A 26,405-nucleotide genomic window follows, 5' to 3' on the forward strand; every position below is an offset into this window, starting at 1 on the left:
CACAAATGAGCAAACAAGCAACTGCTTAGATGTGTAAAGCCTCCTGAAGTCGAATATAAAAATGGCTTGGGGGTTTGGCATTCAGTACCTCAAGTTGCCTCACCATTCTATAAGATCAGGGAAGATCTGCCCCAGGTCCCAACTCCTCTCTTGTGCTAGTTGTTCTCAACTTCTGGATATTTCAAAAAATCTACCCTTATCCTCTTTAAATACTTTCAGTATTCTAGCCTCCACAACACTCTGCATAGGGAATTCCAGAGATTCACTGTTCTCTGAAAGAAGACATTGCTTTAAATCTCAGTTTTAAATGAGTGTCACACTATTCTGAAACTATGCTCTAATCTGTACTGTTGCACTTCCAACCAACTTAGCTCTTTACATATCATTAATTTTAACTAAGAGATAGAAATAGTTCTTAGAATTATTAACGCCACTTTGTGTCAGTGGATGGTGCTGCCATGCTGCAAACAAGACATTTAAGAAGATAGGAATGAACAGGAGCAGGCCATTCAGCCCCTTGTTTCAGCTTTCAGTGAAGTCATAGTTGATCTGTCACCTAACTCTATACGCCTGCCTTTGCTTAATAAAAAAACACTCTGAACAGAATAAAGTAGAAGAACCAAATGTACTTTTAAGCTAAAATCAGACAATGTTTGTAAAACTGTGGAGCAATACAGGGGTTCTACTTTTACACAACTAATAAGGAACAGAAGTTTCATACTTGTTGACCATTCTGGAGAATGATAGATATAGAAAGGAACCCGCTGCTTGGAAAACTTTAGCAAAATGGGTTAGTTCCAAAATAAAAAAAAACTAGAAAGGATCAGTATTTGTGGAGACAGAACAGAATTGATACTTCAAATGATAACCATTCATCAGATGAAAGGGCATTCTTCTGAAATATGAATAGTGTCTCTTCACAGTTGCTGCCAGATCTGGTGAGCATTTAAAAAAAATTTGTTTGCTTTTTGAATACTTCTCATATGCATCTGATACAAATGCATGTTTATCACAATAGATCTTCTCATACATAATGTGGAGATAGATATTTATTTTTGCCAAATGTGCCTCTGCTATCTGGGAACCAAACACTACATGAGAAATGAAGGATTCTGAACGTGCCTATCAACCTTGACTTCCTTATTTACTTTAAAATCAGAGATGAAAATGTTGCAGCATAGATAGGAGGAGCGAAAACCACAAAAGTTGTTTACATACAAGCTCTTTTGAAAAAGGAGTCAAGTACGAAAGTGGAGCAATCCCATTTAGTATGTTGTCTTCCACTGAATCAGTTCAACAGCTAATCTACAGCTTTCTGAACAAAGTCTAATCAAACTGGATTTGGCACAAACTTTCCTTGCCTTATACCTTAAACAGCATGACAAATGTGACCGTGAATCTTTAGAGACAGTTTTGCAAGACATTTGACTTTGCCATGATGCCCCACCGTACGTCTCTCAAGTTGCTGACAAAGCCTTAGCTCTGACTGTTCAAAGACAATGCCCAAATTTAATCCTTTAAAATAATTCATTATTTTCCCTCTGAAGATTGCAACAGGGCCATTCTTGATCAAACACATCAATAATCTCCATTCCAGGAGAACTTCTTAAATTATTTAAAGGTATTCTCACTTGATGACATCCTTTCTCTTTTATCTTTTTAGATTTTCTTCATGCAAATAACCTCACTGGGTCAACACAAAAATTGGTATTTGGCTATCCTATTTCTACTGTTACTGGATAAGATTGCTACACTTGATTCCATCTTCAGGAGTTGTAATGTAACGACTTTGGTGGTTTTTATACCTCCTGCCTCTAGGTGACAACTAAGACAGTGAACAGAGATGACAGGGTGGCACATACATAGAAACATGCTGTGAGAAATTTGCATTTGAAAGCCTATATCTTACAGCATCAAGGAATTGCATGTTGTATCAAACTTGATGCAACATAACTATCTTGAAACATCCGCCAACTTAAAGCATGTTAGGAAAAGGAAAACTCTATTCATTAAGGATGAAAAGGATCATAATGTTGTGTTTCAAGTCTGAAACTATCCCATGCATACCGGTTAAATTGTAACACACAGCACATATAGTGCTGCTACAACATCCAGCATCAGTTAGATTATCATGTTATTTCATAACGTTTGGTATCTTTGACCAATTGTGTAGAATTAGATCAAGGACTATGCAGGCAGTTAAAATGCAAAACACGCCACTTGTTCTATTTCCATCATAATAGCGCCTGAAGGTTGCTTCAACAAATCTGATAAAAAGCTGGTTTTATTGCATTCTGCAGGAGCTCCATTATATTACGCCTATGCACCTGGCATTCAAAAATGCTATGCAAAAGCAAGTTTTGTTATACTAGCATTTACCAAGGCTATGGGGTTAATGCTGCAATTGCCTATAGTATTTTAATTACAAAGAAATGGAAATTCATTCATGTAGATAGGCTAGATGGAATTATTCTTCTTATTCTCTATACTGTGAGAAGAAATACAATGAAGGTGTTCAAAATAATGACAGGTTGACAGAAGAAATAGGAAGAAACTAACTTTTTTGGTAGAAATGTTGATAATAAGAGGCAACAGGTTCAAGACATTTGGCAAAAGATGGAGATTTATGTTTTTTTTTAAATGTGCAGTGGTTTAAGTTGATTTGGAATGCACTGCCTGAAAAGGTGGTTGGAGCCAATTCATCTATAAATTTCAAAAGAGAAATGGATAAATGCTTGAGAAGGAAAAATAAAGTTGCAGAGCTCTGGAGAAAAAGTATGGAGTGGGACTAAATTGGACTGCGCTTTCAAAGAGTAGTACAAGCATGATAAGCTGAATGGTCTCCTCTAAAGCTGCATCATTGAACCCCACCACAAACTCTGCTCCCTAACCAGTATTTGCAGAAGACACCACTTTTATAGATTTGCTTATTTCTCTGCTGTGAATCTTCAGTAACTAAAACATATGGTCAACTGTCATGGTCTAGATTTAGTTGCATGTCAGCAAAGTCAGAATGTGGCAAGACAACAGGATGGACAACTGGGATTGCCAGCTACAATGGCAGTAGTGAAGTGGACTTCAGGGGAAACAATCTAGTGATAGGCTCCCAGTCCACTTGACAGAAGTGCACACATTTTGCTGGTGGTCACCATTTAATGAAATGCACTCCATGACACAATCATTATCACTGACAGAGCCTGCATAAGACGGTAGCTTTCTGAGATTATTTTTCTATAAACTATTGTTACTTTAAATGTTGTAAATTGTGATTTTATAACTGTACCCTTGTCCTCTGACCACCTATTCCTCCCCCCACCAATTGACACCACCTTGCCCAGCAACACACCCCCACCCCACCACTGTCCCTGTTTTGAAGCTGTCATTATATCAGCTTTCAACCATCAAAAGAGGGTCTCAGTTGGATAAAGTTGGAGAAGCTGGGAATAGAGCTCTTCATAGCAATTTCTATCCCCAGTTCCTATCTTAATTTCTCTCAATAACGAAAAAGACTCAAACAACACCACTAGCTCAGTTTTTTAAATTAGGTACTCACTACGTCTAATAATTGTTTACACAGCTATTGTCTTTTTTTATGTCCCAGTTACCATGGCTATGCTGGTTATTACAGGAGTGGGATTTAAGGGGCAACTTTGAGAAGGCAATATAAACAATACATTTTTTCCGTAGAGCTGTCAACTTCCACTGACACGGAAGTAGAAGTTTCATCAAGCCTCATAACTTAAAGAAAAGGGGAACAATAAATGGAGAAACTTACTGCAAGCATTTCTCACATAAATAACCATAGAATCCCTAGAGTGTGGAAGCAGGCTGTTTGGCCCATTGAATCCACACTGACTCTCTGAAGAGCATCCCACTCTGACCCACCCCCAATCATATCCCCATAACCCTGGCTAATCCACCTCACCTGCACATCCCCAAACACTTTGAGCAATTTAACATGGCCAATCGACCTAGCCTACACATCTTTGGATTGCGGAACAAGGGAAGAAAGTGCGATCTCCACACAGGAAGAGTAAGTCATTTTTTAAGTTCAGTTAATTGCATCATGCTTTTCTGAGATTGCTTGTAACAGAGATGCTGTCAGGTGTCATGTGTTTAAATGTTTACCTTGCATGATGGTGATCCTGTACAGAAATTAGCTTCAGACCCATTCCCAAATTTCTTTGACAGCACCAGAGATCAATGTGACAAGAAAGATTTGTAGTCAGAAATATCGTTTCAACCAGTTTCCAATGAAATGGTTTTCACTGTTTAAGAAGTGATTGTTTAATTGAATACAAAACAGATTGACCAAGGAATGCATAATTCTATTTCTATTAATACAATTTGATTGTGTTGGCCTCAATTTGCTTACTTAATGGATTTGTAAGAATCAAGTTTTTAAAATGTATTAAGTTTGTCAGTATTTACTTTGTGTAAGTATGTGACAACCTGTGCCAATCTCCTGTGTCACATACAAAGCACACATACAAAAATGAATGTAGGAGTGATTTGTAATGTTGGACTGAGTCTCATGTTTAGAATAGAATATCTTTAATTGTCACATATATTCAGGGACTATCGTGAAAGTTTAAACATCGTCAATTACAGTGCCAACTTAGATACATAAGTACCTAGGCATAGCTTCTTTTGTGACAAGATTTTAGACAATACAGAAATGAAATGTCCAGCATGACAGGAAAGAGTTCAGTACTGCAGACCACGCTGACACCAAGCTTCCAGTTCACACCAGGCCCTGGCTCCATACCGTGTCAGTGACACACCATGCCTGGAGGCTGCTGTAGGAGGTGGGAAGATTGCCATGTCACAAGGAGTTGATGCAGGGGATCATTGCTCACAGGAGGCTGGGATTCTTTGCACCTTGCCGGAGGTTGGAGTCAAAGGGCAAAAAAAGGGAGAAGACAAAAGCTTGAAGCAAAGGAGAAAAAGAAAAGTGAGTGGATCAGACAGGCTCCCACTGGAGCGATCCACTCTGCTGCCATCTTGCAAAATTTGTTACAAACTATGCAGTTGAATATACTTAGACGTAAGTTCATAAAGTTATGTGCTTTGAAACTGTTGTAACTCTTAATAAGATGCTGTTCAGCCAAGTGAATTCATTAATTTTCTCACTTTAACAAATTAATCCCCTACCCCTCTGCAATTTATAGGAACATAAGAGTACTCCATTCAGTCCCTCAAGCCTGCTCTGCTATGCTGGGGTCACAGAGGTTTGAGTATCTCAACACCATTTTCCTGTGTTTCCCCATATCCCTTCATGTCATTAATATCTAGAAATGTAACCTTTACATACTCAATGACTGACTATGGAATAGACATGAGATTCACCAACTTCTGAGTAAAGAAATTCTCATCTCAGACCTAAATGGTTTTCCCGTTACTCCAAGAACTCCCACTCCCACCCAGCCAAGGGAAGTATGCATACTATGCGCCTACCCTGTCTCATCCTTTAAAAGTTTTGCCAGCTTCAGTGAGTAAATTTCACCTTATAAACTCAGGAGAATGCAGTCTCCTCAGTATCTCAATTTACAGCAATCCATCCATACCATTCATTTTGGAAGGTCGAATTTGAATGCAAAATACAGGGCTCATGGCAAGATTCTCGGCAGTGTGGAGGAATAGAGGGATCTTGGGGTCATGTCCATAGATCCCTCAAGTTGATAGGGTTGTAAGGAAGGTGTATGGTGTGTTGGCTTTCATTGGCAGAGAAATTGAGTTTAAGAGCTGTGAGGTTATGCTGCAGCTCTATAAAACTTTGGTTGGACCACACTTGGAATATTATGTTCAGTTCTGGTCACTTCATTATAGGTAAGATGTGAAAGCTTTAGAGAGGGTGCAGAGGAGATTTACCAGGATACTGCCTGGATTGCAGGGCAGGTCTTATGAGGAAAGGTTGAGGGAGCTAGGGCTTTTTTCATTGGAGCAAAGAAGAATGAGAGGTGACTTGATAGGCGTTTACAAGATGATGAGTGGCATAGGTAGCATGGATTGCCAGAGACTTTTTCCCAAGGCAGAAATGACATAGGGGACATAGTTTTAAGGTGATTGGAGGAAGGTACAGCGAGATGTGAGATATAGGTTCTTCACACAGAGTGTGGTCGGCGTGTGGAATGTGCTGCCGACAGTGGCAGCAGACTCAGATACTTCAGAGACTTTTAAGTGGCTCATGGATAGGCACATAGAGGATAGTAAAACATAGGGTATGCAGGTTAGATTGTCCTTGGTAGGATAATAGGTCAGCACAACATCGTGGGCTGAAGGGCCTGTGCTGTGCTGTACTGTTCTATGTCCTATGTTCTACGTCACATGAGGCTGGAATCAAAACTGGGTCCACTGAGCCACCGTGCTGCCAATGTCAAGCTGCAATCTCAGTGATTTCTGCCAGAATGTTTACAATTTTGTGACTTTGTTATAAGCATTATTTTTAGCTGCGCATATTGATTGCCAGATGTTTGACAGCAAGATAGTCTTTGCTGATGTGTAGAGTTGTGCTTCAGGATCATGTTGAAATCTGAATGCAGCTGACTTGCCCAGGAAGTTGAAACTTCTGATAGGCAATTACGTAGCATCAGGAACTCTCCAAAAAGTCCTCAATTCTGAATCTGAGCTGAAGACTCTCGCTCACTTACCTTAATATGTATGCACAGGAAAGGTTAGAGGGACTGAAACTTGCACCAACTCCTGGCTAACTATAAAACTGATTCCCTCACTCCAACTCACCAGTGACCATCCTCCTCAGCTACTGCAACCTCAATGTCATTCGATACCTGATTCCCCAATCCAAATCTCACCTCAACCTGGACATCCAGTCATCAAGCCCCAACACTCAACCCAACTTCCAAAACCTGCCCAGCTCGTCCCCTCCTCCCTAACCTGTTCTTCCTCTCATCTATCCACTCCTCCCACCTCAAGCCGCACCTCCATTTCCTACCTACTAACCTCATCCCGCCAACTTGACCTGTCTATCCTCCCGGACTGACCTATCCCCTCTCTACCTCCACACCTATACTGTCCTCTCCACCTATCTTCTCCTCTATCCATCTTCGGTCCGCCTCCCCCTCTCACCCTATTTATTTCATAACCCTCTCCCCATCCCCCTTTTCTGATGAAGGGTCTAGGCCCGAGACATCAGCTTTTGTGCTCCTAAGATGCTGCTTGGCCTGCTGTGTTCATCCAGCTCCACACTTTGTTATCCCAAATTGGAAAATCAGGGTCAACACAATAAATAAGAGAATTTCACTCAAATAATGACTGGGTGGGTTTATGATACTTCTTATTTTATAAATGAAAGCTTTGTAAAAAAAAAAGGAAGTAATTACTGAAGGAAATAATTAAATAAGATATTCATTGTTCCTCATTAGATTATTTGTAATTTAATGTTAATTAGATTGGATGAATAATGTGTTCCCTTACATATGTTCAGCATCTTCAGCAAGAGTTTTGAGGTGTCACACTATAGGTGTGGCACTATAATTATTGAGTGCTGAGACAAGTTCATGCAGTACATTCAGTTGTGAATCACAATCTTACCTGAAAGTGAAGTGTCAAACTGGCTGAGTGAAAATACAGGAAAAAATACAAGCTTGCTGCTGGTAACGTTCAATGGCGTGACTGTCATTGCGCACTGGACATACAACCCTCAACACACACACACACACACACACACACACACACACACACACAAAAAATCGATATACATCCTGGAAGCTATCATTAGTCAGAAAATTAACAGCACAAATAAAATAAATATTGTGACCACACAGGCAGGTGGGAATTCAAGTAACTCACCTGAATCCCCAAAGCCTGCTCATCATCTACAAGATACAAGTCAGGAATGTATTGGAATATTTTCTATTTGCCCGAATAGATTCACTTCCATAAACACTCAAAAAAAAATCAGCAAACCTGGAAAAAAAAAGCAAACCACCCAATTAATTGGCACCCTTTCTACTGCCATAATTATTCACTATGTCCATGATCAGTGTACAGTGACAACAAATAACACTTGCATAACCTTACCAACCATTCTTACTCATTGCTACAAACTTTCATCCTCTACCATCTCAAAGGGCAACAGCAGCAGACACACTGGAATACATGCACTTGCAAGGTCCCTTCCTAGGAACATGCCATCTTGCCTTAGAAGGATATTTCAATTTGTTCACTACTGTTCAGTCAAAGACTCGGAATCCCCTTCCTAACAATATTGTGAGTAGTTACACTAAATGTGGTAGTTCAAGAAAGCAACTCAACAACTACTTTCTCAAGTGCACTTAGGGATGGATAACAAATGTTGGCAATGTCAACTCAACAACTATCCAAACAAACTTCAGTTCTTTCTCGGCTTTCTCACAGCAGCTGTGTTAGTGGCACATTTTGGTCCCTTGGCCTCTCTTCCAGAATTTATCAATCTACGTCCTTGGCCCTTTCCACCTACTCATAAACATGCAGCATTCACAGACACAGACTCAGCTTCGGCCTGCATTTCAATATTACTCATTTCAACCTCTCCAGTATCACCACTACATTGTGATACTTTGGAAAAGTATCTCATGTTAGGCTGGTCCAGAGATTAAGTTAAACGGGAAGTCAGATACAATATTCATAGAAGGTAGAGGGTAATTGTGGAGGAGTGCTTTTTTTGACTGGAGGTCTGTGACCAGCGGCGTTCCGCAAGAATTAGTCTGGGATCTCTGTTTATTGTAATTTCTATAAATGATTTGGACAAAAACGTAAGCGGCCTGATAAGTAAGTGCACAGATGGCATAAAAATTGGTGGGATTGTGGATAGTGAGGTAGGTTGTCGCACGGTGTAATCCGTATGTGTCTGCAAATATGTTGTGACAATAATTTGTATTTATGTAGTATTTGTAACACAGTAAATGATTGAATTTTCGAATGGAAGCAAAAACCTAGCGTAAGCAATAGGTAATTGGACAAAACACTTCCAGTTTGCAAAGGTGAAATGCACTAGCACAGATCTGTCCCACATTACTGACATGATGAAGGCAGCACTTGGCACTAACAAAAAAATTATATGTTGCATACAGGAAACAAATTCAGACAACCACTGGTTTCAAAGTATGTTTTAAAGCGAGATGATGGTACAGAAAGATTCTGCATAGGATCAAAAAATGCTATAAACTTGCAAATTTGATTCTTGGAAAATCTTTAAAGGAATTTCAACTTTTTTTAGAAAATCTTGCAATGGATGGGCGAGAGTGCTTTTAACTGGATTGCTCCCTCATCTTTATTCCATTATCAGCTACTGTTGGAGCAGTCCACGATATCCATTCAATTTATTCAAGGATACTCTGCCTGAGAAAACAAATTGCAAATTTTCTGTACAGAACATTTATATGAAGCTACCGAAAACACCTATCAAAGTCACTCACAGCTAAGAAAGCAACACAGCTAATTCCACAAATGAGCATTCATGAACAATAGAAAATTTGACCACAGTTAAGCACAAGCCCTGACACCTCAGAGTTTTAGATTTGTACAAAGTTCAAAGTAAATGAACAAATATCTACATCACCCTATTAATGGTATAATAACCATAGAAAGTATCTTCGTTTCGAGTGATTAAACTGAATAGTTTCTTACCACATTAGATTAAGAAGGAAAAACAAAAGCTGAATCTAGAGTTTATCTTGACATTAAAATGCATTAAAAATGTCTTCAAATAACAAAGACAGCTCAGTTTCTTGCTAACAATCTGTTTTTACTTGGTTTTCTTATCTAGGTCTTTGACAGATTTACAAGACTAGGGAAAAACTAATCTACTCATTCATTTTACATTTGCAATGTAAAATTTATGTTGATACGACGGGACTTGAGACAGTAAGTTTTTGCTCTAAAATGGAGGTGTGCATGCAGGTTGGGTGGGGACCGGGCATGAAAACTAACACTGCCAATTTGTCCTCATATTTTTGGTGATTTTGCTCAAAAGGTTAGAAGCAGGACCTGGCAACCCACTTAATACAGACTATTGGCCAGTTAAGTTCATTAAAAAGCTTTTCATTCGCTCAAAGACTAGTTTGGAATTTTTATGGGGAACATGAGAAACAGAAATATAAGGATCAGTCAAAGGAGGAGGCAAAATTGCAGGAAATTGTTCATGGTCAGCACTATTTAAATAGGTAGGCCTATTAAGGGGTGCACTCCTCAAGGGGCAGCTATTCATTAGCGTATGGCTGCCACTGATGAACAAAAATTAGCCAAGTAGTCTGTGCAAATTTAATCATTAGAGGAGTTCATAACCTTCCTGGGTTTGCAAGGCCACCATTGGGGAATTCCACAAAGTACTGTGAATGCAGCTGGCTGCAAGCAAAGCAACAGTTAAAATTGTGATACTGTGAGGTACTCAGAAATGTGCTTGAGTGGTGACAAAAGCCAACATCTTCAGTAACAGACGCAGAGCTCTTAAAAATAGAAGGCAGAGGTGAGGAGTGAGGGTCAGAAAGGCAAAGAAGGCCATACTTTTAGATTCAAGCCAAAGATGATGTCTTTGGTCTCAGGCAAGGTTCCAGAGAACTGGAGAATGATCAATGTTGTTCTGTTGTTGAAGAAGGGAAAAATAGGTAATCCAGGTAATTACAGGCTGGTGAGTCTGGCATCAGTGCTGGGAAAGCTGTTGGAGAGGATACAAATGGAAAGATAATCTGCTTTGGGTAGTACTGAGCAAGGAATTAATTTTGGCCAGGAATTAGAGAACTTATTATTCTTTTATAGATGATGCCATGGGATTTCCATGTAAATTGTACAAATTTTATAAGATATGATGATGTCTTTCTACTTAACTTGCATGGGGCCATAGACAGTTAGCTATTTACAATGCCAGCCTTTATCTTGACGGTAACTGGTTCTCCTCTGGGGAGGCTTAGTCACATTACTTTGACAGTGTAGAACTCAACTGTTTTTTAAAAACTATACAATTTATGAAATAGCAGACAGTTAATGGATCAGGACTGTTCCATTCCACATCTACTTATGAAAAGATTCTACAAGGTGTTCATTATAAGAACAACAGCCCTGGACTACAAAGGAAAAAGCCCCTGGTCTGATATAGGAGGCATGCATTTGCATTTTTGCACTCCGCAAGTAAATAAAAACTTGATTTGACAAAAGAATGAAACATAAACTGGAGCAAAACTTCCTACATATCCTAATTGTTGGCTAGCCAATCAATCCACACCACAAGGGAAAGCCAAACAAGCAACTGCAGTTTCAGATTTCTGGACTCCACCTTTAAAAGCAAGGTATTTGATAAAGACATAACAACCAAGTGATACAAGTTTAAATCATTACTGATTAAATAATCTCTATCTGTTCAAGTTTTACATCATCTTGTATGTTCGTAAGTGTGCTTGTGATGTGGGTCACATCTCAATCCCAAAACCCACATGTTCCCCAATGTCCAAGAGAATATGAAATAAACACAACTTCTGGTTTAGCTTTGCAACAGTGTTGGAGACCAGTTAGCAGAACAGCTGGTTTGTGATGGTCTGTAACAGCAACAGAGCAGGTCCAAGTCCTGCAATGGTTGAGGTTACCATGAAGACCCTACCTTCTCAATCTTGCCCTTTGCATCCCTCTCTAATAAGAGAAGAGTCCTTTGGTCCTCTGGGACTGTGACAATTGCATTTACCACAGTGCTGTTTAAGTGCTTACAAAGTTGAAGCCAACAGACAGAAGGAATGGGGGAAAATATGCCCTCATTGTAAATTAAAACTGGAGGAATATTAAATCACAATGACCTTACAGACAATAGGAGAAAATAGGGATAGGGATTTGTTTTAAAGCTCACAATACATTATCATAATGTGATCTGTAGAATCCTGATATGATCTTTTCTGATGCCAGTCAAGAGAAAAGTATGCAAATTTGAAGCGAATATTTTAAATAAAACACTTTTCTTAATTTCATGTTACTTTGCATTTGTGAACCTGGTACTCATATTCAAACACAGAACTGTAAAATCCCATGCATAACGAATATATGCAATTTATGTCCGATTTGAAGCAGGATATGATATTTATCCTCCTTTCTCTGAAATAGTTTTCACTGTGAAATGAAATTCCTGTTTTATTCAAGTGCAATTAAACTCATAACCTCATGGAAAATTATTAAATGTTTGCCAAGAATGAGAATAAGAGGGCATAAATAATTGGCAAAAGAAGCAATGCCGACATGGAGACAACTTTTCACACAAGTGGTTAAGATCTGGAATGTCCTGCCTCAGAGTGTGGTGATGGCGTGTTCGATCAAAGCAGTCAAAAGCGAATTGGAATATTATCAGTAAAGTGGGAATATACTGGGCCATGGTGGGAGGGCAGGAGATTGGCACCAGCTGCATTGCTCTTTCAGACAGCTGGCAAGAGCATACCCCAAGTAGCTTCCTTATGTTTTGTAACAGTACTCCTATTCTGATTATGGTGAACACTTGTACATGAGAAAAGAAGCACCTCCATCTGACAGGCACAAGTTAGTTCCATTTCATTTGTATGACAGCTCGCATTCCTCCAAATGCCTCCTGTTGAACAATCTAGCTTCAATTCCTCCTCCAAGTTTATTTAATTACCCATCTATTCCAGTACTCAAACTTATCTTGGAGTTGATAATCAGCCAAGGCAAAATCACTCTCAAGTAAGTGGCAAATTTATGAACACAAAACTGAAAGTCTGCAAATATAAGGCCGAGAGCATCCAGACCTTCTAGTTAAATCAGGTTTCCCACATTTCCAATTGAATCATTCAGAATACAAGGAAGAAATATGTGCAATATACATTTTTACAATTTCAGAAAATTTGAGTCAAAGTGGCTCAGCAGCTGCTTCACACATAGCTTGTTCTAGCACAGATACATTTCATCACGATGAGATATCTCAGATCTGTGGGAATATTTACCCTGAAAGGAAAGGGGAATTTTTTTCACTTGACTTAATTCAGTTGCCACGTACTCTTTGCAGGTTGATGCAACGGATTGAACAATGTAGTTTTGTTAGAGAGTAGAATATAAGCAGGAATTGATAATGTTACAAAATCCTATACATACCATGCTCCAATATCCCCTCGACTGTCAGTAGTATAGTCATTCAAACAATCTAAAAGACTATTGTAGATCTGGGACACATTATTTCGGCAGACGACTTGATCACATGGTCCATCTTCATTCACTCCTACAGTTTTACAGACTCTAGGTCAAAATATTAGAAAAAACAGATCAGAAAATGATCCAACAACTAAATTTAAAAATCAGTTACATTTTGTTTAGACATTGAAGAGTATTGTATTTCTGTAATTTTTTTGTTATCTTTCATCTTCTCTTTTATAGCTCCCCAACCCATCCAACAAACAAAGGCAGGAGCAAGCAGATCCAAATGCTGCTTTGAGGTGGCCACCACAAGGAACAGGTCTCTGGTCTATTTTCCTCTATTTTCTATTGTTACATATCAGAGTAGATAGTCAATCCTACAATCATAAAGCAAGTGACAAAAATATTTACAATATTGAATACATTCTTCAGTTATTTGGCTTCGTTGAGGTATCAAAATTTTAAGCTTCACAACTACATCGTGCTTACAAAAATTGAATGAGCCTCCAATTGTCTCAAAAATCAGTAAATTGTTTAACTGGTTTACTTCCTCCCAACAAATTAAGTAATTTTAGGGAATGTCTCAATTGTCAGATTATGAGCATAAATTAAAAAACTAATATACCAAAGTAAAAAAATACTGATGATATTCAGCAGGTCTGGCAGCATCTGAAGAGAGGGAACAAAGAGTTTCAGGTCACTGAGTCTTCATCAGATGAAAGAGTGCAGCCTGAAACCATTAACTCTATTTCCATCTCTAAGTGCTGAAAACACACATGCTGAACCTTTCTAGCATTTTCCTTCATTTCAGAATTTCAGTATCTGCAGTAATTTACTTGTGGTGCATATTAGCACACTGTTCTGAATAAATTGCAATTGTCCATACTGAGCAATGGCTTTTAGTGCATCCCTCCTCGCTTCTGCAAAGGTGGTATCTTTCACTGTGATCCAGGTGACTCTCTGTAGTCCTTCTAACACCTGCAATCATCCAAATAACCACAGTCAGATTAATACGATTGCTTATCTCAATATTAAATATTGTATATGATCAAAGAGATTAACAAAACAGATTTCGAATTCAACAAAAATCTGGAATTAACAGCCTAATGATGATCAGAAAACCATTATGATTTGTCAGAAAACCCTATCTGGTTCACTAATGCTCCTTAGGGAAGGAAATCTGCTGTCCTTACCTCACCTGGCCTGCATGTGGCTCCAGACCCATAGAGATGTGGCTGACTCTGAACTGTCCTCCAGGTAATTAGGGAGGGGCAATAAATGCTGGCCTGGCCAATGACACCCTCTGAATTTGCCAAAGAGGCAGTAAAAATGTATAAAATTAAACACTGTACACTCAAAAATGAATCCTCATTCATTGGCTTAATGTAGTTATTTAGTTAAATTGTACGCGATGTGCAAAAATATTTTTGCTCCGACCTGAGGCATTGCCAAGTCAGTCAAGCATTAATTTTTTGAAAACAACAAAATTGTGACACAGCTGGGTGGGGGAATCTTTAAAAGCCTCCTCTGAGAGTTGAGCAACAAGTCACAAAGCTTGTTTTTTAGCAAGAGGCAGCCCTGGAGCACAAATGTCATTTTGCTTCAGGGCTTTTGCTCATTTTTCTTCTGTAATTTGTTTCTCCTCACATACAAATGGTAAACAGAGCAAACGAAGAACACCAGAGGTGACTGATCAATCAGAGGAGCAGTGATCATTGAAAGCAGAGTACTGTCTATATTGAGTAAGGCAAGAGGAGAGTTGAGGGATAAATGTCCCAAATGTGAAAATTCAAACATCTCAAAGCTTCTAAAGGGCAAAGGAAGGGAAAAAAAAACTGGCAGGGTATATCATTAGCAGATCAAAGATGCTCATAGCTACATTTAGTTACAGCTACCTCTTAGATTTTGCTCAATGCCTCTAGTAATGTAAGTTTTCTACTCACTCATATCTTTAAAGTAAGTTGGAAAGATCTTTAATTTAGACAAAACGCTGCATCCACAATCACTTTAATTCTCCTGAAGTGGAGTACTTTCAAAATGCCAATCATTGTTTTTGAATTTCTCCATTGTTGCATCCCACTCCCATCCTGCCATCATTTTGCATATCCCCCAATTTTCCACCAGCAGACTTCTCCTTGCCAGTCCATCATCATGCTCCATCACCTGTTGGTGCTGCTGTTACTTTAGCCATTGTGTTCCTGCTCTCGAATTCTTGACTGAATTCTCTGCACTTTGGCATTTCCATCCAAGCTTTTTATTAAATTCAAATCCTTCATCACATCCATTGATCTCCCCCCACTGTTTCCAAGCTAATAGTCCCCCAGCCCCGCATACCTCACTTCTATCTCCTTCCAAAAATCCACAAACAAGGCTGTACAGGCAGACCCATTGTTTCAGCCTGCTCCTGCCCCACAGAATACATCTTTTCCTAACTTGACTTGGTCTTTTCTCCCCTGGTCCAGACCCTGCCCACTTATATCGCAATTCTTCTGACACTTTACACTAGTTTCAGAACTTTCAGTTTGCCGGTTCCAGCTGCATCCTCTTTATCATGGACGTGCAATCCCTTCACACGTCCATTCCCCACCAGATGGATCTTCGGGCTCTCTGCTTCTTCCTGGAGCAAAGACTTGAACCATCCCCACCCACCACCACCATCCTTCGCTGGGCCGAACTCGTACCCACCCTCAAAATATTTTCTTTTAACCCCTGTCATTTTCTTCGGGTAAGACGGGTGACCATGGGTATCCGTGTCGGCCCTAGTCATGCCTGCCTCCTCGTGGGGTCTGTGGAGCATTCCTTGTTCCAGTCTATTCCGAACCCCACCCACAACTCTTTCACCGATACATTGATGATATCTTTGGTGCTGCTTCCCTCTCTGGTCTGCAATTGGAAAAGTTCATCAATTTCGCTTCCGATTTCCACTTTGCCCTCACTTTCACCTGGTCTATCTCCCTTCCCTTCCTCAATGTTTCTGGGGATAGACTGGTCATCAATATTCAGTATAAAGCCACTAACTCCCACAGCTACCTGGGCTATACATCCTCACACCATGCTTCCTGTATAGACTCCATCCCATTCTCAATTCCTCTGTCTCCGTGTATATGTTCAGATGAGGCCAACTTCGACAAGGGAGCCGCCAAAATGTCCATCTTCTTCCTCGACCAAGGATTCCCTTGCACCTTTGTCAACAGGGACCTCAACCAGGTCCGAGCCATCTCCCACACTTCAACCCTCACCCCTTCTCTTCCCTCCCGCAACAGCGAGGGGGGTCCCCTTGTCCTACCTACCATCCCACCAGCATCCACATCCAGAAGATCATCAGATGTCACTTCTGCCACCTTTAGCGAGATGCCACCACCAGACACATATTCCCCTCCCTTGTCTGCCTTCCGCAGGGACCGTTCCCTTCAGGACACCCTGGTCCACACTTCCTTCACCCCTAACATTTCCCACAGCCCTGAGGCACCTTCTCCTGTGAACAGCGAAGGTGCAACACCTGTCCATATACCTCCTCACTCCCCAGTATTCAAGAGCCAAAGCATACCTTGCAGGTGAAGCAGCACTTCACCTCTCTTCCCAGAATCTAGTCTAGTGCATTTGCTGCTCACAATGTGGTCTCCTCTACATTAGGGAAATGAAATGTAGACTGGATGACTGCTTCACAGAACATCTATATTCTACTTGTAATGAAGACCCTGAGCTACCTGTTGCCTGCCACTTCGACACACCACCCTGTTCCCTGGCCAACATCTCTGCTGCCGGTTTGCTGCAGTATTCCAGCAAAGCTCAGTGCAAGTTGAAAGAACACCACCTCATTTTCCGCTTGGGGACCCTGCAGCCATCTGAACTTAATATCAAGTTCAATAATTTTAGAGTCTAAACTCTCCCAAGTCCTATCCCCTACCCCACGTACCAGGCCTTTTTATCACATAGCCTGCCATGACACACTACTTGTTGTTTGTCACTAACAATCCCCATTAACAACTATCTACCCACCCAGCCAGATCATTACCAACTCTTTTGTCTGTTCAACTGTTCTTCTCTCTCTTTAGGATCTATCCTATTATTTACTCCCTACCCCAGTCCCCTCCCTATTTTCTGCATATAAACTGACGTTTTCCCAGCTACCATCAGTTCTGAGGACGGGTCACCGGACCCGAAACGTTAGCTCTGAATTTTTTCTTCACAGATGCGCCAGACATGCTGGGCTTTTCCAGGAACTTCTGCTTTTGTTCCTGATTTACTGCATCTGCCGTTCTTTTGGTTCTTATTTCCTTCATCTTTCACCTTGCCAATCTCATCTTCCTCATCTTTTGTCGTGTTAACTGTCTTCCTTCCTGATAGTAATGCACTCAAACACATCCGTCATCATGTCAGGAACAATATAAAGAAGCAAATTTTGGGTTGCTTATGGTTTCTTACATTGCTTTTTGCATCCATTTTCTTAACTTGTGTTAAATAATCTTCACATTATCTTGATCTTTTCCCCGATTTTTGTCAAAAATGGATACACATCTTAAAGCATTTATTCAGGTTCAAATATAGAGGGATGTAGCACAGTCATCAAGTCATCACATAACTGCCCTGGCAATTAGCCATATTAGTTCTAGCTCCAATTTATAGAAGAGTCAAAACATTAAATGTTTGAATCAAGTGGAATGATGCCACTACATGTCTGGGCATAACTTTATAAATCATTGACTCTTCAAGTTATTTTCAGAAGTACAATATTTGGAGAAAATGTTGAAGTTTTTTTTAAATAACCATCATACAATTTTAGTAAGTCATTTTCCTATTACAGCAAATAAATGCTTTAAAAAACACTACTAATCACAAGGTTGGAAATACTTAAAATCTTCATCGTCACAAGGATTGCTCGAGATAGAAATGTAATATTTTGTCAACCAGTGTGTACCTGTTATATTTTGAATAATACTATATTGATTACTTGCTACTTAAAAGCTATAAATATCTTTAATCTTACCTGGTGGAGTTTACCATTGAGCATAAATTTAGGAAGTGCACCCAAAGCCAAAGAATATCCACAGCGAGTCATTTCTTCAGAAAGTTGAAGTTCTGAAATATATTTGTCCACTAGCTTATCTGAAGATGTAAAATTAGGAAAAGAAATAAAGTCAAAACTTGCCACCTTGATCCTGGTAAATCTCCTCGGCGCCTCTCTAAAGCTTCCACATCTTTTCTATAATGAGGTGACCAGAACTGAACATAATATTCCAAGTGTGGTCCAACCAAAGTTTTATAGAGCTGCAGCATTACCTCACAGCTCATCAACTCAATTCCCCTGCCAAAGAAAGCCAACACACCGAAAGCCTTCCTTACAAGCCTATCAACTTGGGTAGCAACTTTGAGGGATCTATGGACGTGGACCCCAAGATCCTTCTGATCGTCCACACTGCCGAGAATCCTGCCATTAACCCTGTATTTTGCATTCAAATTTGACCTTCCAAAATGAATGGTATGGATGGATTGCTGTAAATTGAGATACTGAGGAGACTGTCTGCATTCTCCTGAGTTTATAAAGTGAAACTTACTCACTGAAGCTGGCAAAACTTTTAAAGGATGAGACAGTGTAGGCATAGAATGCATACTTCCCTTGGCTGGGTGGGAGTGGGAGTTCTTGGAGTAACGGGAAAACCATTTAGGTCTGAGATGAGAATTTCTTTACTCAGAAGTTGGTGAATCTCACGTCTATTCCATAGTCAGTCATTGAGTATGTAAAGGATACATTTCTAGATATTAATGACATGAAGGGATATGGGGAAACAGAGGAAAATGGTGTTGAGATGCACAAACTTCTATGACCCAGCATAGCAGAGCAGGCTTGAGGGACTGAATGAAGTACTCTTATGTTCCTATAAATTGCAAGGGGGAAGGGGATTAATTTGTTAAAGTGAGAAAATTAATGAATTCAGTTGGCCAAACAGCATCTGTTATTAAGAGTTACAATAGCTTCAAAGCACATAATTTTATGACCTTACGTCTAAGTGTGTTAAACTGCATAGTTTGTAACAAATTTTGCAAGATGGCAGCAGAGTGGGTCGCTCCAGCGGGATCCTGTCTGCTCCACTCGCTCTTTCTTTTCTTTCTCTTCTCTTTTTCCTTTGCCTCAAGCTTTTGTCTTCTCCCTTTTTTTGCCCTTCGACTCCAACCTCCGGCAAGGAGCAAAGAATCCCAGCCTCCAGTGAGCAATGATCCCCAGCCTCTGGCATCAACTCCTTGTGAGATGGCAATCTCCCCACCTCCTACAGCAGCCTCCAGGCATGGTGTGTCACTGACACGGTATGGAGCCAGGGCCTGGTGTGAACTGGAAGCTTTGTGTCAGCGTGGTCTGCAGTACTGAACTCTTTCCTGTCATGCTGGACATTTCATTTCTGTATTGTCTAAAATCTTGTCACAAAAGAAGCTATGCCTAGGTACTTATGTATCTAAGTTGGCACTGTAATTGACGATGTTTAAACTTTCACGATAGTCCCTGAATTATATGTGACGATTAAAGATATTCTATTCTAAATGTGAGACTCAGTCCAACATTACAAATCACTCCTACATTCATTTTTGTATGTGTGCTTTGTATGTGACACAGGAGATTGGCACAGGTTGTCACATACTTACACAAAGTAAATACTGACAAACTTAATACATTTAATAACTTGATTCTTACAAGTCCATTAAATAAGCAAATGCACGGAGGCCAACACAATCAAAACTGTATTAATAGAAATAGTTTTATGCATTCCTTGGTCAATTTGTTTTATTATCAATTATACAATCACTTTTTGAACAGTGAAAATCATATTTATTGGAAACTGGTTGACACCATATATCTGACTACAAATCTTTCTTGTTACATTGATCTCTGGTGCTGTCAAAGAAATATAGGAATGGGTCTGAAGCTAATTTCTGTACAGGATCACCATCATGCAAGGTAAACATTTAAACACATGACACCTGACGGCAGATGTATCTCTGTTAGAAGCAATCTCAGGAAAGTAACATGTCATTAATTGAACTTATAAAATGATTTATTTTGGAATGAATGCTGAAATAATGCATGTGGACATTACTATTTATCTTTTAGTTGGATGCTCGAGTCCAAGTGGTTTGAAGGAAATGAACAGGCATGCACATATTATGCAAAAGAAATTGAGACTTGAATTGATAATAGTAACATTAAATTAAACTGAACAAGGATCAAATAAAGTGGATTCAAACCTTTAAAAAAAAACACAAAATACTGGGGGCAAAATTTACAAATGAATTTGAACAACACCATACCAAACGAATTCCTTACTCTGTATTTCAGGATCTGCAGTTCCCTGGGCAGTTTGATAGTACTCATTGCACAAAGCAGTCAGTGCTGAGATCACAGCTTCCTGAAACTGAACACACAGGGATTATTACTATTTGACAACGATTAGACTTGAGTAATTCAATTTGTACAAGCAAAGTAACAACTGCACTGATTTTGAAGTGTTACAATAAGGGAAAGTGGTGGTGACAAAACAAAATATAAACTGTAATCACAGTAGTGTTTATAAAACTCAGCACAAAATATACTGGAACATAGTCTGGAACATTGAGCCAGATTTTCTCAGTAGTAGCAATCTCATGCAGATTACACAAATAAATGCATTGTGTCTCAGGCAGATCGCTACTCCACCACTGTTTTATGAAAGAAGGGAGCTCCACAAGATTTTGCTCAGAGCTCCTTCAGAATATGGAGCTGTACTTCCATTCTGACAGCTCTTTCATTTCGTCAAACTATCAAGGAAAGCAAACCATGCCCCCTTTCCACAGTAGTCAATTGCCATATTCAGAAATTTAGGAGTCCAACAAGCCACTTCGACAGCTGCTGTCAAACTGTAAGCTGATAACTTGTGTGCAATGTTAGGGTGTTGGAACGGTAACATGCCAAATGATAGGGCGATGGATGTCTATGTTCCCTATTAGGAAGGGTGCCAACTAGGGAGGGATACGGTGGCAGGGATAGTAATACAAATGGTGGAGGGAAGATAGAGAATGGAATGCCAACTAAGCAGGGTTTCAACTGCAGAAGGGATAAGATACTAGATGATAATGGTGTAGAGTGCTCACTGGATAGTATGCTATTTGGGAAGGGGATAGAATGTCAAATGGTTGGGTGCCAGGTTGCACAGTAACTGATGCCCACGTTGAGAGTATGTTGTAGTGGATGCAAGAAACATCTCTTGCAGAGCATCAGGCTGGGGGCTGAGGGTAGTGGGTGGTGGAGAGGTCCAGTGTGTGCGGAGTCTGCCATTGGGCCCTGTGAGCAGCTAGGTTCAAGGAGGGGTTAAGCTTGAATTTGGGGCAAGTCCCAAGGAGTCTAAAGGGATCTTGGGGAGGAGTAGTATTCGGAATGTGAAATGGAAGTGCAGGGCTAATTTAATGGTTACTCAGGAATTAGACTATCAATTTAATGCTCAAACCGTTCCTCCAAAACTGTTTTCTTTAAATTCATGGAACCATCCAAAGTTTCCTATTTCATGAGGTTTTCAGAGGGTTCCGGGTGTGAAGGAATTGCTCCATGCCCTATTCAATTTCCCAGGGAATTCCTTTGAAGGAATAGCGATTCCACACAGTCCCCATGCGCAACTCCCACCCACACTGGAATAACGACTGTCTAGCAAACATTCTGGGCTCATATACATTTAAGACCTAACTTTCTGTTACTCAAATTTATAGTGTGCCACTCAGTTGGCATATTCAACTTCTACAACTCGATATGAAATAAGAAAGACCAAAATAGGATATAATACCTTGATTTTCTGCTTTGCAGTGCTGGTAAAGTGATGTATGCTTTTCAGACTGTCATCAATAAGCCACTGCCATTCATCTAATCAAAAGAAATTTTGTAGAAATACATACGGAATAAGACACGCTCAACTTAGAGAGGCTATTTCCTGAATTAAACAATAAACATTTTTGTTCTCAAAGACAAACAATCATATAAGCCAAAGAAAATTCAGTGTTTAGGCAAGCAATGGTTGATTTCTGCAGAATTCACTGCTCACAATGTGAGTGTTCTTCACGTCAGGATGACTAAAAAACAGACCAAGTGACCAGATTCTGAACATCTTCACTCTAAGAATGACCCTGACTTTCTAGTTGTTTGCCATTTCAAAACATCTTCTTGCTCCTATGTTAATATTGCTACCTGAGCCTGCTCCATCGATCCAACAAAATGCAATGTAAGCTGGAAGAACTGCGCCTCATTTTCCACTGAGACACAGTACAGTCTTCACGACTGAACATTGAGTTCAAGAACTCAGCATGACCTCTGTCCTCCACCTTGATCTTCCCCCACCCATGTCTTGCCTGCTTTCATTTCAGCAGAGCCTACCCATTTCTCCTTTACGCCTGGCACCCTCACCATCTATTTCACTAACTCCTTTCCCTTTTCAACAGCACAAAAACCATCATTTTGCAACCCTTTTTAGTGATGAGGAAGTCATATTGGCTGCAAACATTAATCCTGTTTCTCTCTACACAGATGTTGCCAGCCCTGTTGAGTTTCTTAAACATTTTCAATTTTTGTTTCAGGTTAACCCTGTTTTTTTTGACCTGTATTTTAAATTTTAAACAGTAAGTATGCCTGTAGGCTAAGATTATATTTGTTGCAAACAGCCTAACCGGTAATGTCCTCATGCCATGAATGAATGAATAAAAATTCCGCATCAGTATTACTGTATAAAGCAAAATATCCTGCATTATTACATCATTGCTGTAGATGTATGCATTCAGTGTAAAAATAACAGCTCATTTTTTTTGAAATGGCACATACATCCTATTAATAATAACTGCTTTATTTTGTTTTTTTTAGATGAATTGATTCTAACAAAGGAATGCGCAGACAGCGTCAAAAACTGACATGATTGTAAGCCAGTGTGGGTCACAAAGCTTTTTTAAAATTTCCTGCTCTATTTCTCCAGACTTTCTTTATCCTTCCAGTTGCACATCATTGCTGAACTTAGTCAGCTAAAATAGTCAATCCCTCAACATGAATGATGTCCAAAATATATTGAATTGATTTGTTTAAATGGAACCTGATTCTGCAAGTTCTATTTATTGAAATTCCTAACTGGTACCCATTTGGTACAACATTTACTACTGACTTTATTATTAAAGACAAGCAATAAACATTGTGTAATGACAGGTTTCAAATAATATATTGAAAACAGCTTACCAATTATAGGGTCATTCTTCAAAGGCATTTTTGACAGTGACATTCTCTCAATGAAACAGCAAACTGCCAAAAAATGGGAAAATAATTTATCTAGTTAGTGATATTTTTATAATTAGTCCATTTTCAAAAGTACTCATCCAAATTCATAAATAAATATGGCATTCATCAATGGCAAACTTTCAAAGAAATATAATCAGTTTATATTTTAAAATAAGAGACGATTTGATCATCCTAATCATGTAGATACAGATGTACAAAAAATCACAAAGATAAAGTCTATTCTGACTGATGCATCCAGACGTGGTGAAGCCTCTACTCCAATCAACCCACAGAATCTTCTGGGTGAAGTCAAAAAAGTGAAAAAGCTATCGCCCAATTTCAAAAAAACTTCTTGCATCAATAGCAGTTACAACATCAGAAAAATTAGAAGCAAGTTTATTTATACAATTCAGGAAGGAATTTACTGAATGCTTCAATCATACAGCCATTCACCCTATCATGCACGTACCATTTCCTTGAAAAAATTATCCAATAACTTTCATTCCCCCGCCATTTTCGTACAGTCTTATAAATCTTACTCCATCATGTTTTTATCCAAATCTCTTCTCAAAGTTGTTATTAAAACTGAAAATACTTTTCTTTTAGGCAAGTGTACTCAAGGAACATAGAACATTACAGCACAGTACAGGCCCTTCGGCCCTCGATGTTGTGCCGATCTGTCATACTGATCTGAAGCCCATCTAACCTACACTATTCCATGTACGTTCATATGCTTGTCCAATGATGACTTAAATGTACTTAAAGTTGGTGAATCTACTACCGTTGCAGGCAAAGCGTTCCATTCCCTTACTACTCTCTGAGTGAAGAAACTACCTCTGACATCTGTCCTATATCTTTCACCCCTCAATTTAAAGCTATGCCCCCTCGTGCTCGCCGTCACCATCCTAGGAAAAAGGCTCTCCCTAGCCACCCTATCTAACCCTCTGATTATTTTATATGTCTCAATTAAGTCACCTCTCAACCTTCTCTCCAGCTAAAACAGCCTCAAGTCCCTCAGCCTTTCCTCGTAAGACCTTCCCTCCAGACCAGGCAACATCCTACTAAATCTCCTCTGCACCCTTTCCAAAGCTTCCACATCCTTCTTATAATGTGGTGACCAGAACTGTATGCAATACTCCAAGTGCGGCCGCACCAGAGTTTTGTACAGCTGCAGCATAACAATTTGTGTTCAAAATAAATCTCACCTCACCAATGTTTTAAGGTGAACAATGTGTGTTACCCTGTTAATGACCTTTCTGGACTAGCAAAAATTTTGTCTTATGAACTATATCTGATTTTGAACCCCTTTATTAATTCTCACCTTCACCTTCTCTAAGCTCTCTATGTAACAAAATTCCTTCCTCTGTTAAATCCACAAAATAAATCACACCATTTAGAATACATTGCTTTGAAAACATCACTAACTTTCAAACATAAGGCTTAATTTTTTTTTGCAATGTCTAACATTGTGTTTTAAGGGGTGCAGAAGTGGGACAACATTCAGTGTACTAAGCAGCAGCAGTCATCACATTTTGAAATCAGCTCACAGAAATGAAACAAGACTTCAGTAAACAATCAACTAATTAATAGGTTACATTTAAAATTACATTGACAATATTCACTTTCCTCCCCAAGAGATTTCAAAAATAAAAGTAGACTTGAACTGAATATGTTGAAAGATAGAACAAGGATTGAAGAGATGCTCACGTAGATTTTTTGCCTTGAATTTCCATGTTTGTGAATTGTTGGTATTTGGTGTGGACAAAAACCAAGATGTTCTGTATACTGAAGGAACACCCCAGGATTTTTCTATCGTTTCTGTGATTACCTCCTCATGTTTGAGTTAGATACAAGTAGGAGAAGTAAGTACTAGTGCTTAATAGACCCCTTGCTATCATCTGAAACTTCACTTTCAGTTTGAAGTAGGGGCACAAGAGTTCAATGTTAAAAACTTGCTACTCTTCAAAAATGCCTCATTGTCCCAAAGTGCCTGACAGCAAAACTGACATTATAAAAAGGTGCCACATAATGTTAGTACTGTTTACAGAAAAGCCTAAGGCATATTATATTTGATGGCAGCAAGACATTAGGTGATTTGATTATCACGTTCTCAATGACTAGATAGCAAATACCTAAATGGAATCAAGTTACTGCAGTTTAAAATTTCTATCAGTTATAAAATAATAATAAACAAAGTTTATATTTTGATATGTCTGAAATACTGGAGAATAGCTTACAATAATATATAGAAAGAAGCAAACACTTGGATATGAATTATCAATTAGAGTAGAATTTTGAGATTCAGATGATATTCTTATAAAAGAACTTAAGGGGATACATTTCTCAACTCACCTGCTGGTCTCATAAATGCTCCACCAAACCCCCTACAGAATATGAAAAACAAATAAGATCATTGTTTTTAATCAAAATCATAACCACAGAAACTGGTTGCCATTACTGTCACAGGTGTTCTTGTTGCCCCAAAAATGTAAGAAACCTGATGTTCCCAGTGTAAGTGTCTGTTGATACAGACTGATGATGCATTCCCAACAAGAGAGTTGTAATTAATCCATAACAGTGACGTACAGATCAGTTCTACTGATATAAAGTATAAAATGCTTTAAGATGTGTGCTTCCTATCTGGGTTTGCATTCAGAATTACCTGAACAAGAAGTTCTTAACTATTAGTTATGAAATCTGTGTTACAATGTTAGTTTTGGAATTGCCATACATGAGCTGCTGACTGTGAGAACAACATTACACATAGTGTGACAATGCTGTGGCTTTAAGTGGTGTGTTTTATCCTGGTTTCGCTCAGACAGAAACTGGGAGACAGGTGGCGAACAGTCTATGGGAAGATAAACAACTTGTGATGCACATAACGTGAGTTAATAAAGTTGGTGAGCTGTGGCACAAGTTGCCACAAGGGTGTAGTAGAAATAACAGAGAGCTGCTTCAAAGAAAGGGGGAATGGGGAACAAAATATCTGGTAAGGCATTCAGAAAAAGGTATGGAAAAGGAA

The 26,405-nt window shown here is 39.3% G+C and overlaps 1 protein-coding gene across 1 annotated transcript in view; it reads right to left on the reverse strand.

Annotated features, from left to right (window-relative positions):
* tbcd (tubulin folding cofactor D) overlaps positions 1 to 26,405 on the reverse strand; it is a 125,040-nt gene that overhangs the window by 52,883 nt on the left and 45,752 nt on the right. The window contains exons 11-17 of the mRNA XM_059653557.1: positions 25,736 to 25,767; positions 23,345 to 23,407; positions 21,918 to 21,994; positions 20,432 to 20,519; positions 18,104 to 18,222; positions 14,003 to 14,094; positions 13,078 to 13,218 (exon numbers count right to left, since the gene is read on the reverse strand). Coding sequence (XP_059509540.1) covers positions 13,078 to 13,218; positions 14,003 to 14,094; positions 18,104 to 18,222; positions 20,432 to 20,519; positions 21,918 to 21,994; positions 23,345 to 23,407; positions 25,736 to 25,767 — 612 coding nt within the window. The remainder of the gene's footprint in view (positions 1 to 13,077; positions 13,219 to 14,002; positions 14,095 to 18,103; positions 18,223 to 20,431; positions 20,520 to 21,917; positions 21,995 to 23,344; positions 23,408 to 25,735; positions 25,768 to 26,405) is intronic.

The sequence above is a fragment of the Stegostoma tigrinum genome, chromosome 22 (assembly GCF_030684315.1).
Source record: "Stegostoma tigrinum isolate sSteTig4 chromosome 22, sSteTig4.hap1, whole genome shotgun sequence".
Classification (NCBI taxonomy): domain Eukaryota; kingdom Metazoa; phylum Chordata; class Chondrichthyes; order Orectolobiformes; family Stegostomatidae; genus Stegostoma; species Stegostoma tigrinum.